The sequence below is a fragment of the Xiphophorus hellerii genome, chromosome 4 (genome assembly GCF_003331165.1).
Source record: "Xiphophorus hellerii strain 12219 chromosome 4, Xiphophorus_hellerii-4.1, whole genome shotgun sequence".
NCBI lineage: Eukaryota > Metazoa > Chordata > Actinopteri > Cyprinodontiformes > Poeciliidae > Xiphophorus > Xiphophorus hellerii.
The window spans coordinates 26734355-26747218 of NC_045675.1; the positions used below are offsets into that span (position 1 = coordinate 26734355).

The window sequence follows — 12864 nt, forward strand, 5'->3', positions numbered from 1 at the left end:
ACCTACTTAAATGACATGCTTTATAAAATAGGGAGGAAAAATAATGATAAATGTGAGAGATGTGGAGAGAAAGAAAATGTAGAACACATATTGATGAACTGTAAGTCAAATGAACTCGAAAGGGAAGAATTAAAGAGAATAGTTAGAAATATGGGGCATGAATGGAATCTTAAAGGTATATTAGGAAATGAAGGAAACATAACAGATATTCACAAATTAAGGAAAGCATTGTTTATTTATCTTAAGAATACAAAATTAAAAAGTAGAATTTAATAGATATGAAGTAATGCTTCTACACACTCATGTACAGTAGGTGGCGGTATGCACCTTAAAGTTGCTTGTGATCCGCCATAATAGAAAAGAAGAAGAAGAAGAAGTATCCTATTGGTGGTGATGAACAAGCCCAGGCAAGCAGGCTACGGACTTTGTTCGGTAGCCTGCTTGCTACTTGCTAATCAGTAGATGGGGTCAAAACACTTGCGTTTCTCTCTCTCGCTTTTTTGTAACGAGTAACTAAACCACACATTGAAAATGTATCGGAGTAAAAGTACGCAATTAAGTTCGGAAATATAGTGAAGTAAAAGTGAAAGTCATCAAAAATTTTCATACTCGAGGAAAGTATGAAGTACTCCAAAATATACTTAAGTAAAGTAGTGAAGTATTTTTACTTCGTTACTATACAACACTGTTCACACCAATGTCAAGCCAAGTACATACAACCAAACTGATCTTAGCCCTCAAACATTGTGGTCCAGTTTACTATACAAATTCAATATGAAACTTGTCATCCAAAGATTCGGCAAAAAGTCGTCGACTTGCAGGATTCATTCCTTCTGGATGAGCATGTAGCGACAGCAGAAAGGAAAATCCCCCTTTAACAGGAAGAAACCTGCAGCAGAACCTGGCTCACTATGAGCGGCCATCTATCACGATCGACTCGGCGTTTGAGAAGACAACACACACACAAAAAAGAAACGCACAGATCAGAAAAATTACCTTTTGACAGTAGGAAGTCCATATTCTTTAGATAAGACTCGAACTGAAGTGCTAGTAGAGTGTTCAACCCAGCTCTCCAGTCATTTCAATAGTTAACATGATCAACAGAGTTGAATGCTGCACTGAGGTCCATTATCAGCACTGTGGTTCCTATATGTATGTGGTTGTCACTGAACACATTGACAAGGGCAGTCTCAATGCTGTGGTGAGCATGGAAACCAGACTGAAAGACCTCAGAGATTGATCATTGTTAAGAAGTAGGGGTTCAGGCGAGGCAGCGGCGCAGTGAGTAAAGCACTCATGTAAAGAGGCCTCAGTCCTCGAGTTGCCTGTCATGGGTTCGAGTCCTGGCCCATTGGCCTGTCAATGAACAGTGAAATAAAGGCTGCTGGAGCCCAAAAAAATCCATAAAGTCCTGGACAGACATGCGCACTCATACTTATGATTAACCAATGAACACCTATGGTCCTGGACTGTGGGAGGAAGCCAGAGAACCAACATGCAAACTGCAGAAAGACGCCAAGCCGGGATTCAAACCCAGAACCTTCTACCAACTACTTCACCACACAACCTCCAGGTAGATCATGTTTCTGTCCTGTTTTCTTATTTGAATTTTTTGAAGACCATAAAAAATTTATTTTTATTGCACACATAATCCCATGCACATGCCACAACACCTGTGAACTCGAGGTACTCCAAATACATCAGAGCTGATTATTTTCTCTTCACCCTGAATGAAAATGTGAAGAAAATTAACAGTACAACTGTCATAACTTTTAATTCTACATACATATTATAAACTGTCTTTTAAACTTGATTCATTAAGGCACAGGTGTCAAACTCCAGTCCTGGAGGGTCACAGTCCTGCAACTTCTAGATGTGTCTCTGCTGCACCACACCTGAATAGAATAATTAAGTCACTAAGGCTCTGGAGAACTGATCTGCACAAGGAGGAGGTAATTAAGCCATTTCATTCCAGTGTTTTGTACCTGTGGCACATCTAAAGACTGCAGGACAGCGGCCCTTGAGGACTGGAGTTTGACACCCCTGCATTAAATGAACCAATGGAACCAAATGGCGTTAGTGTAATACACATTGGGGACCAGCAGGTGTCACTGCAGCCGCCCTCTTTCTTGATTCCGTCACTTCCGCCCAGGACGCTCTCACTGACAACACGGACTATGGCGTCCAGCGCGGATCGAAATCCTCCTCCTTTCCCCGCATCGGAGGAGCCAGAGCCCGAACTGTCCGACATGGCAGACGGAGACAGCGACGAGGGAGAGGACATTTTTGTCAGCAACGTATGTCTCCAGCCTTGTCATGTCTGACGCGTTTCAGCACATCTGCATTGTTCTGTGACAGAGAGGATGGGAGAGTTAGCCTCTTTATCTGATCTGACCTGCTTAGAAAAAGAAGTGAAAACCCCCACATAGTTCTGTGACAAATATCAGATTTACGGTCAAATTAGCAAAACTAGCTCAGATATTTTGATGGTGTTTTTTTTTTATTACACAACTAAACAATGTGAGATAGATTTTTTAAAAACCATTTTTAAAGCTTTTTTGTTTTTGGTTTCTTTGCACTGTAGTGATGTTAGTCTTTAGTTAATTTGAAGGCCTTCTTGTTTGGCTGCTCAGGTGAATATTTAGCCATTTTTTCTTGCTTCTCTTAATTTTTTTTCTCTGCTAATCTTTTGCCCAGCCTCTTGCTCTTATCGCCCATTTATTTTGGTGGCAAATGCCAGCAGACTGATAAATACTTTCTGCCATGTTTGTTTGTGTGTTTCTAAGTCAAACCTCCTGTTTGCAGAGCCACCCGGCGTCTGTCAGTCGGGGAGTTTCTCAGCCAGAGGAGCCCGCAGATCTGTTCAATGAGGAGGCCACCGCTGCCCAACCCAACGGAGTTCACTCCGATGACGATGACCTGTTTGCAGGTGAACAAATCAAGGCGACGAACAATAACGCGGTTGTTTGGAGACCGTTTTCTGGCAGTATGTTGATAAAGATTGCTTTCTGAAAGACCAATAAGCTTTAATTGGGAAAAGAACTCTTGACTTTTTAACTGGAAGGTTTAAATATCCAAAAGAAAACACAACGTCAAAAACTAATGAATAAAACGGAAATAAAAACCGAGCACAGCCGGAACCATAAATTAAATGGATTATGATGTATCCTTTAATTGCTCTTCAAAAATATTAATTATTGGGATGGAAATTATGTAGGTCATTTTAATTATTGTTTTACGATAATCATGTGATTAATTGAGAAATTGCTTATTGGAACAGGCTTAGTCAGCCATGTTGGATTTTGAGGTCTAGGTTGGTGAGAAAACCTTTTCTTGTGTATTCAATCATATTTATTTTTCATCCATCCATTTTCTTACTCCCTGGTCCCTGGTGGGGTCGGGAGGTGCTGGCGCCTATCTCCAGCTAGCTAGAGGTGGGGTTCACCCTGGACAGGTCGCCAGTCTGTCGCAGGGCAACACAGAGACAGACAGGACACACAACCATGCACACACACTCACTCAGGGAGAATTTAGAGAGACCAATTAACCTGACAGTCATGTTTTTGGACTGTGGGAGGAAGCTGCAGTACCCGGAGAGAACCCACCGTGCAAAGAGGAGAACATGCAAACTCCATGCAGAAAGACCCTGGGCCGGGAATCAAACCCAGGAACTTCTTGCTGCAAGGCAACAGTGCTACCAACTGCGCCACTGTGTGGCCCATATTTATTTATTTTTTCAGTAGAAATTTCTTTCAACCAATGATAGACTGTTAATTGATATAAGTGATTTATCATCATTTTTTTTATCATTATTTCTTAATATACAGCTGAAAAACTCTATGTCCTGAAACAATACTCTTATATTTTGTCTGTCAAGACACTGGTCATGTTTCCTGAGGTAGCCATTTAAGCTACTTTTAAAAGAGAAAGCATCAAATCAGGCAAAATTCACTGCAGACAGAAAAGAGACAGCTACTAAAAAAAAAAAGCAACAATAATTGCAAAGAATGGACATTAATTCATCAATCGTAGTAAAAACATTTTTTTTTATCACTCTATTTTGATGTTAAATTCTGTCCAGTTCAATTTGTTTGTCGTACAGTACTCTGTTAGATTTAGTTGTAAAGAATTTGTTGCTTATCTACAACCCAATCAAACGTTGTTTCTTTTGTTGCCAGAAGCACAAGCAGATTTAAGCTCAGATCCGTCCGCCGACTCTCCTCGTCAGGATCTGTCCTGCTCTTCTGGCCCGCCGTCGGCTCGGAGTCCTGCAGCTCTGCAGCCCACCTCTTTGGAGCAGGTACAGCCCTTAACCAAGCTTCTTAGAAACCCGCAAACACCTGGAAGAAACCACTCACACCGTCACCTCCGACTGCCTGCCTGCGCCTTATCTGCCATGTTATGTTTCTGTTTAAAGCCAAATGTTTAAACTGTTTTGGTTTGCGATTTTGTGTAAATGTTGTCTTGCACGGTGCAGCTGGAAGAAGAGGATAGCTTCGATGTGGATGTTGCCGTCACCAACCCAGAGAAAGTTGGTCAGTTAAGTTTTTTTTTCTTTTTTTTAAGATCACCATGATCTATTTCTGAAATAGTTTGTATTTTTTATAGACTTTTTATAACCTTCTGAAAGTGTAATCTTCCCCCCCCCCCCCTCCTTCCAGGAGATGGAATGAATGCATATGTGGCCTACAAAGTATCCACCAGGGTGTGTATTTTAAGGCTCTGATGTTTAACTCTGTGCGTGAGGTGTCACATGGCCACTCACCGTCTTTTCCTCGTGTTCTCCTCCAGACTTCTTTGCCCATGTTCAAAAGTAAAGCCTTCACTGCCAGGAGGCGTTTCAGCGACTTCTTAGGCCTCTATGAAAAACTCTCAGCCAAACAGTCGCTCCACGGTTGCATCATCCCACCTCCACCTGAGAAAAGTGTTGTAGGTGAGCAACTGTGCTGTATACATGTACATACACACACAGTCTTTTTTTCACATTTCGTCCCATTATAAGGCTTCAATGTGTTTTATTTGACTGTGACGTGATGAGCCAGCACAGAGTAGTGGAAAGGATTTTTAAAAGAAAGCTGTAAGAAGTCTCATTTGTGCAGATGAATAAAATCTTTTTAAAATGTTTAAAAATTAGTCTCATTCATTTTCCATTTTTGCTCCCATGTTGTTTTTGTTGCAAAATAGAACCAGAAACATCCAGAAGTTTTTACTCAGAATTTCTCGTTATAACAAGAGGAGTTTTATATCTCGTTAAAACTAAAAGCTTTCGTGTTTTAACTACATGAAAAAAAAATTGTGTTTTGACTTTTTTTTTTTTTTTTTTTATTTGCGAAGGGCTTAACTTTTGTTCTAACTCTGTTTTGGATCAACAGGAATGACAAAAGTGAAGGTGGGCATGGATGACCCCTCGTCTGTGGAGTTTGTGGAAAAGAGAAGAGCTGCTCTGGAGAGGTCAACAACATGTTTTTTTTTTTTACACAGTTTTAATTAAAATACTTTCTAATGCACAAATTATTTCTGTTTTTATTTACAGGTATAGTTACAATTTCCGCCTAGGTTTAGCTGTTTTTGTGTCAACCCGTCTCCACTTTCTGTGTAGGTATCTTCAGAGAATAGTGTCTCACCCGCTGCTACTACAAGATCCTGACGTCCGTGAATTCTTAGAAAGAGACGATGTAAGTTTTTCAGTCAACATTACCTGTAGTGCATTTATTATCATCCTGTTTGGGAAATGCAGTGTCATCGTAATCCAATAAGCATATCTTTATGCTACATATTTTTTGAGTGTTTAGTTTCGGGATATAACTGCTGAAAAGAAAATCGGACATTGTGGCCATGAAACAGGATCAGAATTCCTGCTATTTTCTCCTCCACCACAATTGAAGCGCATGTGGAAGGCTGCATGTGTGAAATATAATAAATATAAACTTTTTAAAGTCACACATTTACTAAATTTATAGAGTAAAACTACAATAGTTTCACTGATGAAAAAGGAAAATAAGTTTCTTTCCTTAGTCTTTAGACACATTTTAACTAAGCAGACAAAGCAAGCTAGAGAGCCAGACGCTAGCTAGAGAGCTAAAGCTAGTTCTCTCGCTAGTTAGCTAACTAGCTAGCTTGAGAGCCTTATGCTGTGTGAAAAGCACAAAGCTGCTGCCAAGAGCCACAAAAATACTCCAGAAATGTACCAGTTTTGGTCTCCTACACTTCTTTTGTACATCTGTCATGATATAGGGCTTTAATTTTATTCATAATAGTCTTAAATTTGAGTTGTCGAAATCTGCATTGACCCTGGAAACTGCTTTATTGGCTTCATTTTCTGGTGATTATACACCAGGCCCTACCTAAGCTCATTAGAGCTACAGGTAATGGCCAAGTCTTCCCACTGTAGAAATATTTTAACAGATGAACATGCTATAGAAGACTCAGAGTGGTTCTAGTTCAGATCTTTGATTTGTATTTGTATGAAACAGCAGCTCTGATGCTAGGAGTAGCAGTAGGAAGAATGACCCTCTGAGTCACCAGACTCCACTTACATTAGCAGCACTGCAGCCAAAAGAGACTAAGGGTGCAGGGTAATGTATATCCAGGACACAAGTATGGCCCACGCTAGGGCAATGGAAAGACGTCTATTCTTTAAAATGATTTATTACCGAGTTAATGAACCTTTATCTATTTTCAGCTGCCCAGAGCGGTAAACACCCAGGCGCTCAGTGGAGCCGGTTTCCTGAAAATGATCACCAAGGCGTCTGACGCTGTCAGCAAGATGACCATCAAGATGAACGAGTCTGACACTGTAAGAGGAGCCAGCATGAAGCGTCTTCCCATCTGTCACGTTGTGTGATGCTTCAAAAGAATTTAAAATTTGTACCCTGCATGCAATCTGTGGCAGGAAATATAGCATTGCACATATCTCTGAACACACCATTCCCATCTGACCCATCTGGTGGCAGCATCATGCTGTGGAAATTAAGGCTGAAACGATGAGTCGATTTTTGACGTAATCATCAACTAATTTGGTATTAAACTAATCATTGCATTAACTGGCATATGCAAACTCAAAAAAATGACAATTGTTGAAAAGAAAAACAAAACATGTTCAGAGCAGAAATAAAACCAAGACTGTAGAAAATATATGTGCATTTAAGATAAAAAGGACACCTTTGTCTGTAAATATGTTTACTCAAAACTCCCCAAGTGACGTAGTTTTAGCTCCACCTGGTTCAAATTAACATAAGGAAAACTATAGTATTGCATTTTAGGCAATGAAATGTTTTTCTTATCTATAAAAGGAATGTAATTGTTTATTTGACTCTTTTAATGTATATCTAATATTGCAGAATATTATGCCCCTTTTTCAATCTGATTGTCGGAATAATTGATAGAATAATCTTTTACTAAAATATTCGATAGTTGCAGTTACTGCTCCTAATGCAGGACGATTTAAATGATAAAAAAATTATTATGTTGCATTTTTGCGCTTTAGCAGCTCCATTGCGCCATAAGCAGTGTGTGTTTGGTTTAATCTATAGTTTTTGTGTGTGTGTGTGTGTCTCAGTGGTTTGAGGACAAATTCCAGGAGGTGGACATGGAGGAGCAGCAGCTGAGGAAGCTTCACGCTGTCGTTGATTCTCTGGTGAATCACAGAAAAGGTGAGCTGATGAAAGGATTTCCTGCTGACGAAGGGGCGAAAGAAGCAGCGCAGAACATCATATTCGACGAAAACAAAACGGCCTGAAGACGTTTTCTGCCCTTCCTCCCTTCTTAACGCCAGAGCTGTGCATGAACACAGCTGTGTTTGCCAAAAGCATGGCCATGCTAGGAAACTCTGAGGACAACACGGCCCTGTCGCGGGCCCTCTCCCAGCTGGCCGAGGTGGAGGACAAGATGGAGCAGCTGCACCAGGAGCAGGCAGGAAGCGACTTCTTCGTCTTCGCCGAGCTGCTCGCCGACTACATACGCTTGCTTGGAGCCGTGCGGGTACGGTGGAAGCTTTATATACCAATAAAAACACAGCCGAAGAAAAGCGTGAGCTTCCACTTTTAAAGGCAGTTTGTTCAGCCGAGTTTGAACACCGACTGATTAATCGGCGCATATCTACTTATGTCCTCATAACTCATCTGGAATGGGGTTTTTTTTTTGCAGGGTTGCTTTGACCAGCGTGTGCGGGCGTGGCAGCGATGGCAGGAGGCTCAGGGCACGCTGCAGAAGAAGAGAGAAGCCGAAGCCAAGCTGCTGTGGGCTAACAAACCCGACAAGCTGCAGCAGGCGAAGGAAGAGATCGGCGAGGTAACGGCGCCGATCCTACGGCAGAAAAATAATCACATTACATCACCTGGGGATGTGTTAACTGTTACTCAACAACAACAGACGTTCAGCGTTCAAACAACCGGATGTGTCGTTTAGCTGAAAGCTAAAAGCACAAACTCCAAACGGTGAAATTTCTTACAATTCCCATTAATCTACCTTTTGGTTATAAAAATAATATCTGTAAAACTTTTTTGTTAAACAAATCTAATTTACAGTTTTAGTCCTTTAAAAAAAAAAAAAAAAAGACAAACAAATTTAAAGTTAGGGTTGTGCAGTTGCAAAACACACTTGTCAAACAAGATGGTGGTTCTTGCCTGACCACACTCTGAAATATGGCAACCCAAAGAAAATCCAGATTTTCCAGAAATTAAATCTTGGAGAAACAGAAAACTGGATCAATCGATAAAAATCGATTTATCACCCTGTCCTAATTTATTGAGTACAGAATCTGGGCACCGTTCTCTGGCTCTTGAATCATCAGGGGTCAGCATGAGAGTCTCAAGGAATAACAATGAAGGAAAATACTGTCGCGTTATTTACACAAGGATGAAACTTGACACTATCTGATTGCGTTTATTTGAACCGTAAAATGAAACGTGCTGCATTCCAACAACTGAAGAAAAATAAACACATTTATTCTTAAATTTATAACAGATTTCTCATTTATCAAGGCTGGTTCAATATGATTGAATATGTAGGTTTAAATGTAACTTGAATCATATGATATAGTTGCCCCGTTTGCTTTGTTCAGTGGGAGGCGAAGGTTACTCAGTACGAGAGAGACTTCGACAGGATTGGGATGACCGTGCGGAAGGAGGTTCTCAGATTCGAGGTATGTTGTACAGTTTTTCCATCTCACTACAACTTTTAGCTTTTTTTTTTATTTACCCTTCGTCTGCACTATCCAAAAGATGTTTATTTTTTGTGGGGGTTTTTTTTCAACTTTGCAAAGATACTAGTCGTCTTCTGTGATTATCCTCATGACCCGATTTCTGCTATGTTGTCATGAAAAGATTGGCAATAGTGACTATTTGTAAAATATCATCAAGTGAGCAGAAAATTGCTGCATCTCCTTTTTTATTATTATTATTTAATTTGTTTATTTTTATTGCCTAAGATCTTAAGACATGACGAGAATCTTCTCATTGCAGAAAGAAAAGGCAAAGGACTTCAAGAGTCAGATAATCAAGTATTTAGAGGCGATGCTGCAGTCTCAACAACGGGTAATTATCACACCAAAAGAAGTGTTGTATCAGGCATTTATGGTTTCGATGAAGTGCTCTTTTCTTTTTCAGTTACTGAAAAAACAAAAATTAATTCATTGCTTTTCTTTACCATGTTAAGAGCAACTGGAAACATTTTCCTGTGACACCTTTGGGTGTCTTAATGACTTTAGCAGAACATCGTAATGACCACCTACAATATTTTCCCCTTATCTTAAATATACAAGAACATGTACTACTAGAATAGAGGGTGTGATTGCGTAGAGCTTCTAAAATTAGTTAAAATATATTGTATTCTAATCATTTCTTAATATTGGTAATGCAACCACAATAAATGTGTAATAAACTGTGCAGAGTGAATCTAGGGAGGTTGAGCAACAAGCCATCCTTTTTGTATGATCTAACCTTGTGAAATATTATATAAGAATACTGAACTCCTAATTTGAAATGTTTAATAAAAAACAAATTTGTGTGCAATTTCTTTTTTTTTTTTAAACATCTTTACCTGAGCTAACGGTACAGTTAGTGTGCATATTTCACTGTAACCATCAAAGTTAAAAAAGCTTTTAAGCGATTGGTCACGCCACGTTTTAACAGTTTTTGTTTGTCTCGCTCTGATGTCATTCCAGCTCATAAAGTTCTGGGAGGCGTTCCTGCCTGAAGCGAAGGCGATAGCTTAATGAAGTGGATTTTCCTCTTTTTCTTTTTACTAAAAAGAAAACCCCAACTGCCTTTTTGAACACTTTTACCTCTTTACCAGACGTTGAGAGAGAGAGAGAGAGAGAGAGAGAGGAAAGTTTTTGAAACACAGAAGGAACTTCCGTCCGTTTTTTTCTCTTTGTCTTTTTAATTCAAATGAATTCTTCTGTACAGACGTTTGATATAATAAGCTGCCACACGTACCTACTATGTCTTTGACAACATTTTGTGTTTGGGGGATCGGGGGGGGTTTCGTTTAAAGGGTGATTGTAAAGCAAGATTCAAGCCTGACATGAACTTGCCTGAATTGCGTGCGGGACTCACTGTCTCGTCAGTGGATCGTTTATACCGAGATACTCCACCGTGTATCATTGTCTGTAGTTTACATTGGACGATAGTCGTTCCACTCCCAGCAGCCGCTGTTTAATAGATGCATGTTGCAAAGTTCGATGCACTAAAATGGATCGCACAAACGGAAAGCTTTTCTTTTTTTTTTTAATACTAAAACACCAGTGTTGATGACTATTAAATGTATTAACGCATTCTGAAGGTTTATTATAACACAATGTATTTTGGATATTAGAAACAGTGTTACAGTGCAGAACTAACGCCACAAGCTTATCAAAGTTTTAACCAATTAATTAGTCGTAAGGCAAGCTCAACAGGAGGATACAATCTGTATCACTGCTATATTTATTGTATTAATGACTTTGTTCGTCCATATATTCAATAGTGCTGCATTTATTTTGTCGCCAGGTAACGTGGACCTGTTACAGATATTGAATCACACAGACACTGTTTGATCGTTTTCCTGCTGAATAGGCGAGCGACTGGTTAAACGGTGACAGAAAAACTGACAATAAGTGATGCGGCCCCTTATTTACTGTTTTCTGATTGTCCTCTACATAAGAATGTGCTTTATTTTTATAACCACTTTGCATTAGTACATGCATTTTCTTTGAAATGGTGTTCAGGCAAATGTACAAAATAAATGTTTGACTAAGCTTTGGGTGTTATCTGCCATGATTTATTTATTTATTTTTTTCCCAGCTTTCAGATTTTACACGTTTTGGTTTAGTTTTTCTTTACCCTTTTCTGAAAACTTCTATCTTCTAGGTTTATTGCATATTTTAGGTTACAGTAAATGTTTGCATTTTCATGCAAGCTTTGGGGATAACCTCAGTCGGGATTGTGTTCCCTTTGTTTTCAGTAGTTTCTCTCTCCTGTGTTCAGAGGTGCAGCAGAACCGAGAAATTCTTCACAACACTTCACTTTTTCCACATTTTATATTACAGCCTTATTCTAAATTAAATTACTCTTTCCTCAAGATTTTGCACACAAATACTATGACAATGTGGAAAATAGGAGGCCTTTGGAAATATATTAAATATGGAAAACCAAAATGTACATTCAGATTTACATAAGTATTCACAGAGTCTTCACTTTTTTTGTTATTTGTTTTAGTCCTTGGTTTTGTAGAAATGTAAGGCTGAAAAGATATTCACAAGGTGCCAGGTACTAGACAGTTTTATGAACGTAGACTATTTGGCCAGTAGGTGGCAGTATATAGAGAGGCGCATTGCTGTCAGGTCAGTAAAGTGGCTTTTCTACAGTAACTTCATCCACAAAAAAAGAAGCCGGGTTTTGAACTTGTACAGTGCTGTGAACGTTTTGGAAGAAAGGGTCAACTATAATGAGAACTTCAGTGTATGGTGGTATTTCCACCACGCTGTTGAGAATTGTGTACTTGTTCCTAGAGAAGCATCAAGCAACCTGTCCCACTCTACTCGTTTTATGAATGGTGGAAAGGATTTGGTTGAGCCATTTCTTTATACTGTGAATCTTCTACTGGTTAAAAAAAATCAAAGAACGACCAATTTGATGTTTCAAAGCAACTAATTAGAAGTTAGTTGGTACTTATGGTTGGAAAATGGAGTGAAATGTGTGAAAGTGTTTGGGAGAGAGCGATTCGGTCTGTGAGATCTCTGAACTAACGTTTTGCCAGGTGGGCCAAAAATCCTCATCGTAAAAGCAATCGCAGGACACATTTTTATTTTCAAATTCAAAAACAAGGATTTTTTTTTCCTTTCATTTTTTTTTTTTTTTTGCCTGAACACACTACATTTTAATGGACATTGCAGACAGTGGTTTGCAGAAAAGAACTGGATCCGCACTATTTTAGCAACATCAATAAGAACTAGGTCACTTCTCAACACAAAACTTCTTTAGGCCAGTTAATGGATAGGGACACCCAAGTCTTCACTAATTTGTAGAGCTGTTTACAGTGAAATAAAATGAAAGCAAAAAAAAGCTTATAAAAGATCAATGCTTTGTGTTGTACTATTACAGTAGGAAAAGATCCAACTGAATTCGTATTTATTCCCGGTTGACTTTTTCCCCCCCCTATTGTCTCGTTTACATGAACCGTGTAATGACATAATTCCTTTTTCAGATTGGTCCAGCCTTCAAAAATATTTCTCGGACGAAATATGAAAACACGTGTCTTTTAAAATTGTCTACGTGTTGGCCCCAAGTATTTCTTTCTTACTTAGTTCCAAGTATAATAAAAAAATAATTGGACAGTTTCGGTTTGACCTGGAAGTGTGCGGTGTGAAGCGGGCGGTGCCGTTTT

At 39.2% G+C, this 12864-nt stretch overlaps 1 protein-coding gene across 1 annotated transcript; it reads left to right on the top strand.

The window, feature by feature from the left end:
* The first annotated feature begins 2146 nt into the window (after positions 1 to 2146).
* On the top strand, positions 2147 to 11236 carry LOC116719017 (sorting nexin-1-like). Its single transcript, XM_032561365.1, has 15 exons — positions 2147 to 2297; positions 2806 to 2929; positions 4179 to 4300; positions 4478 to 4535; positions 4662 to 4705; positions 4792 to 4933; positions 5373 to 5451; positions 5600 to 5675; positions 6683 to 6796; positions 7559 to 7652; positions 7775 to 7980; positions 8146 to 8289; positions 9062 to 9142; positions 9462 to 9533; positions 10163 to 11236. The coding sequence occupies exons 1-15, from the start codon at positions 2178 to 2180 to the stop codon at positions 10211 to 10213; spliced, it is 1527 nt and encodes a 508-aa protein (XP_032417256.1). The 5' UTR covers positions 2147 to 2177; the 3' UTR covers positions 10214 to 11236.
* Positions 11237 to 12864: the final 1628 nt, after the last annotated feature.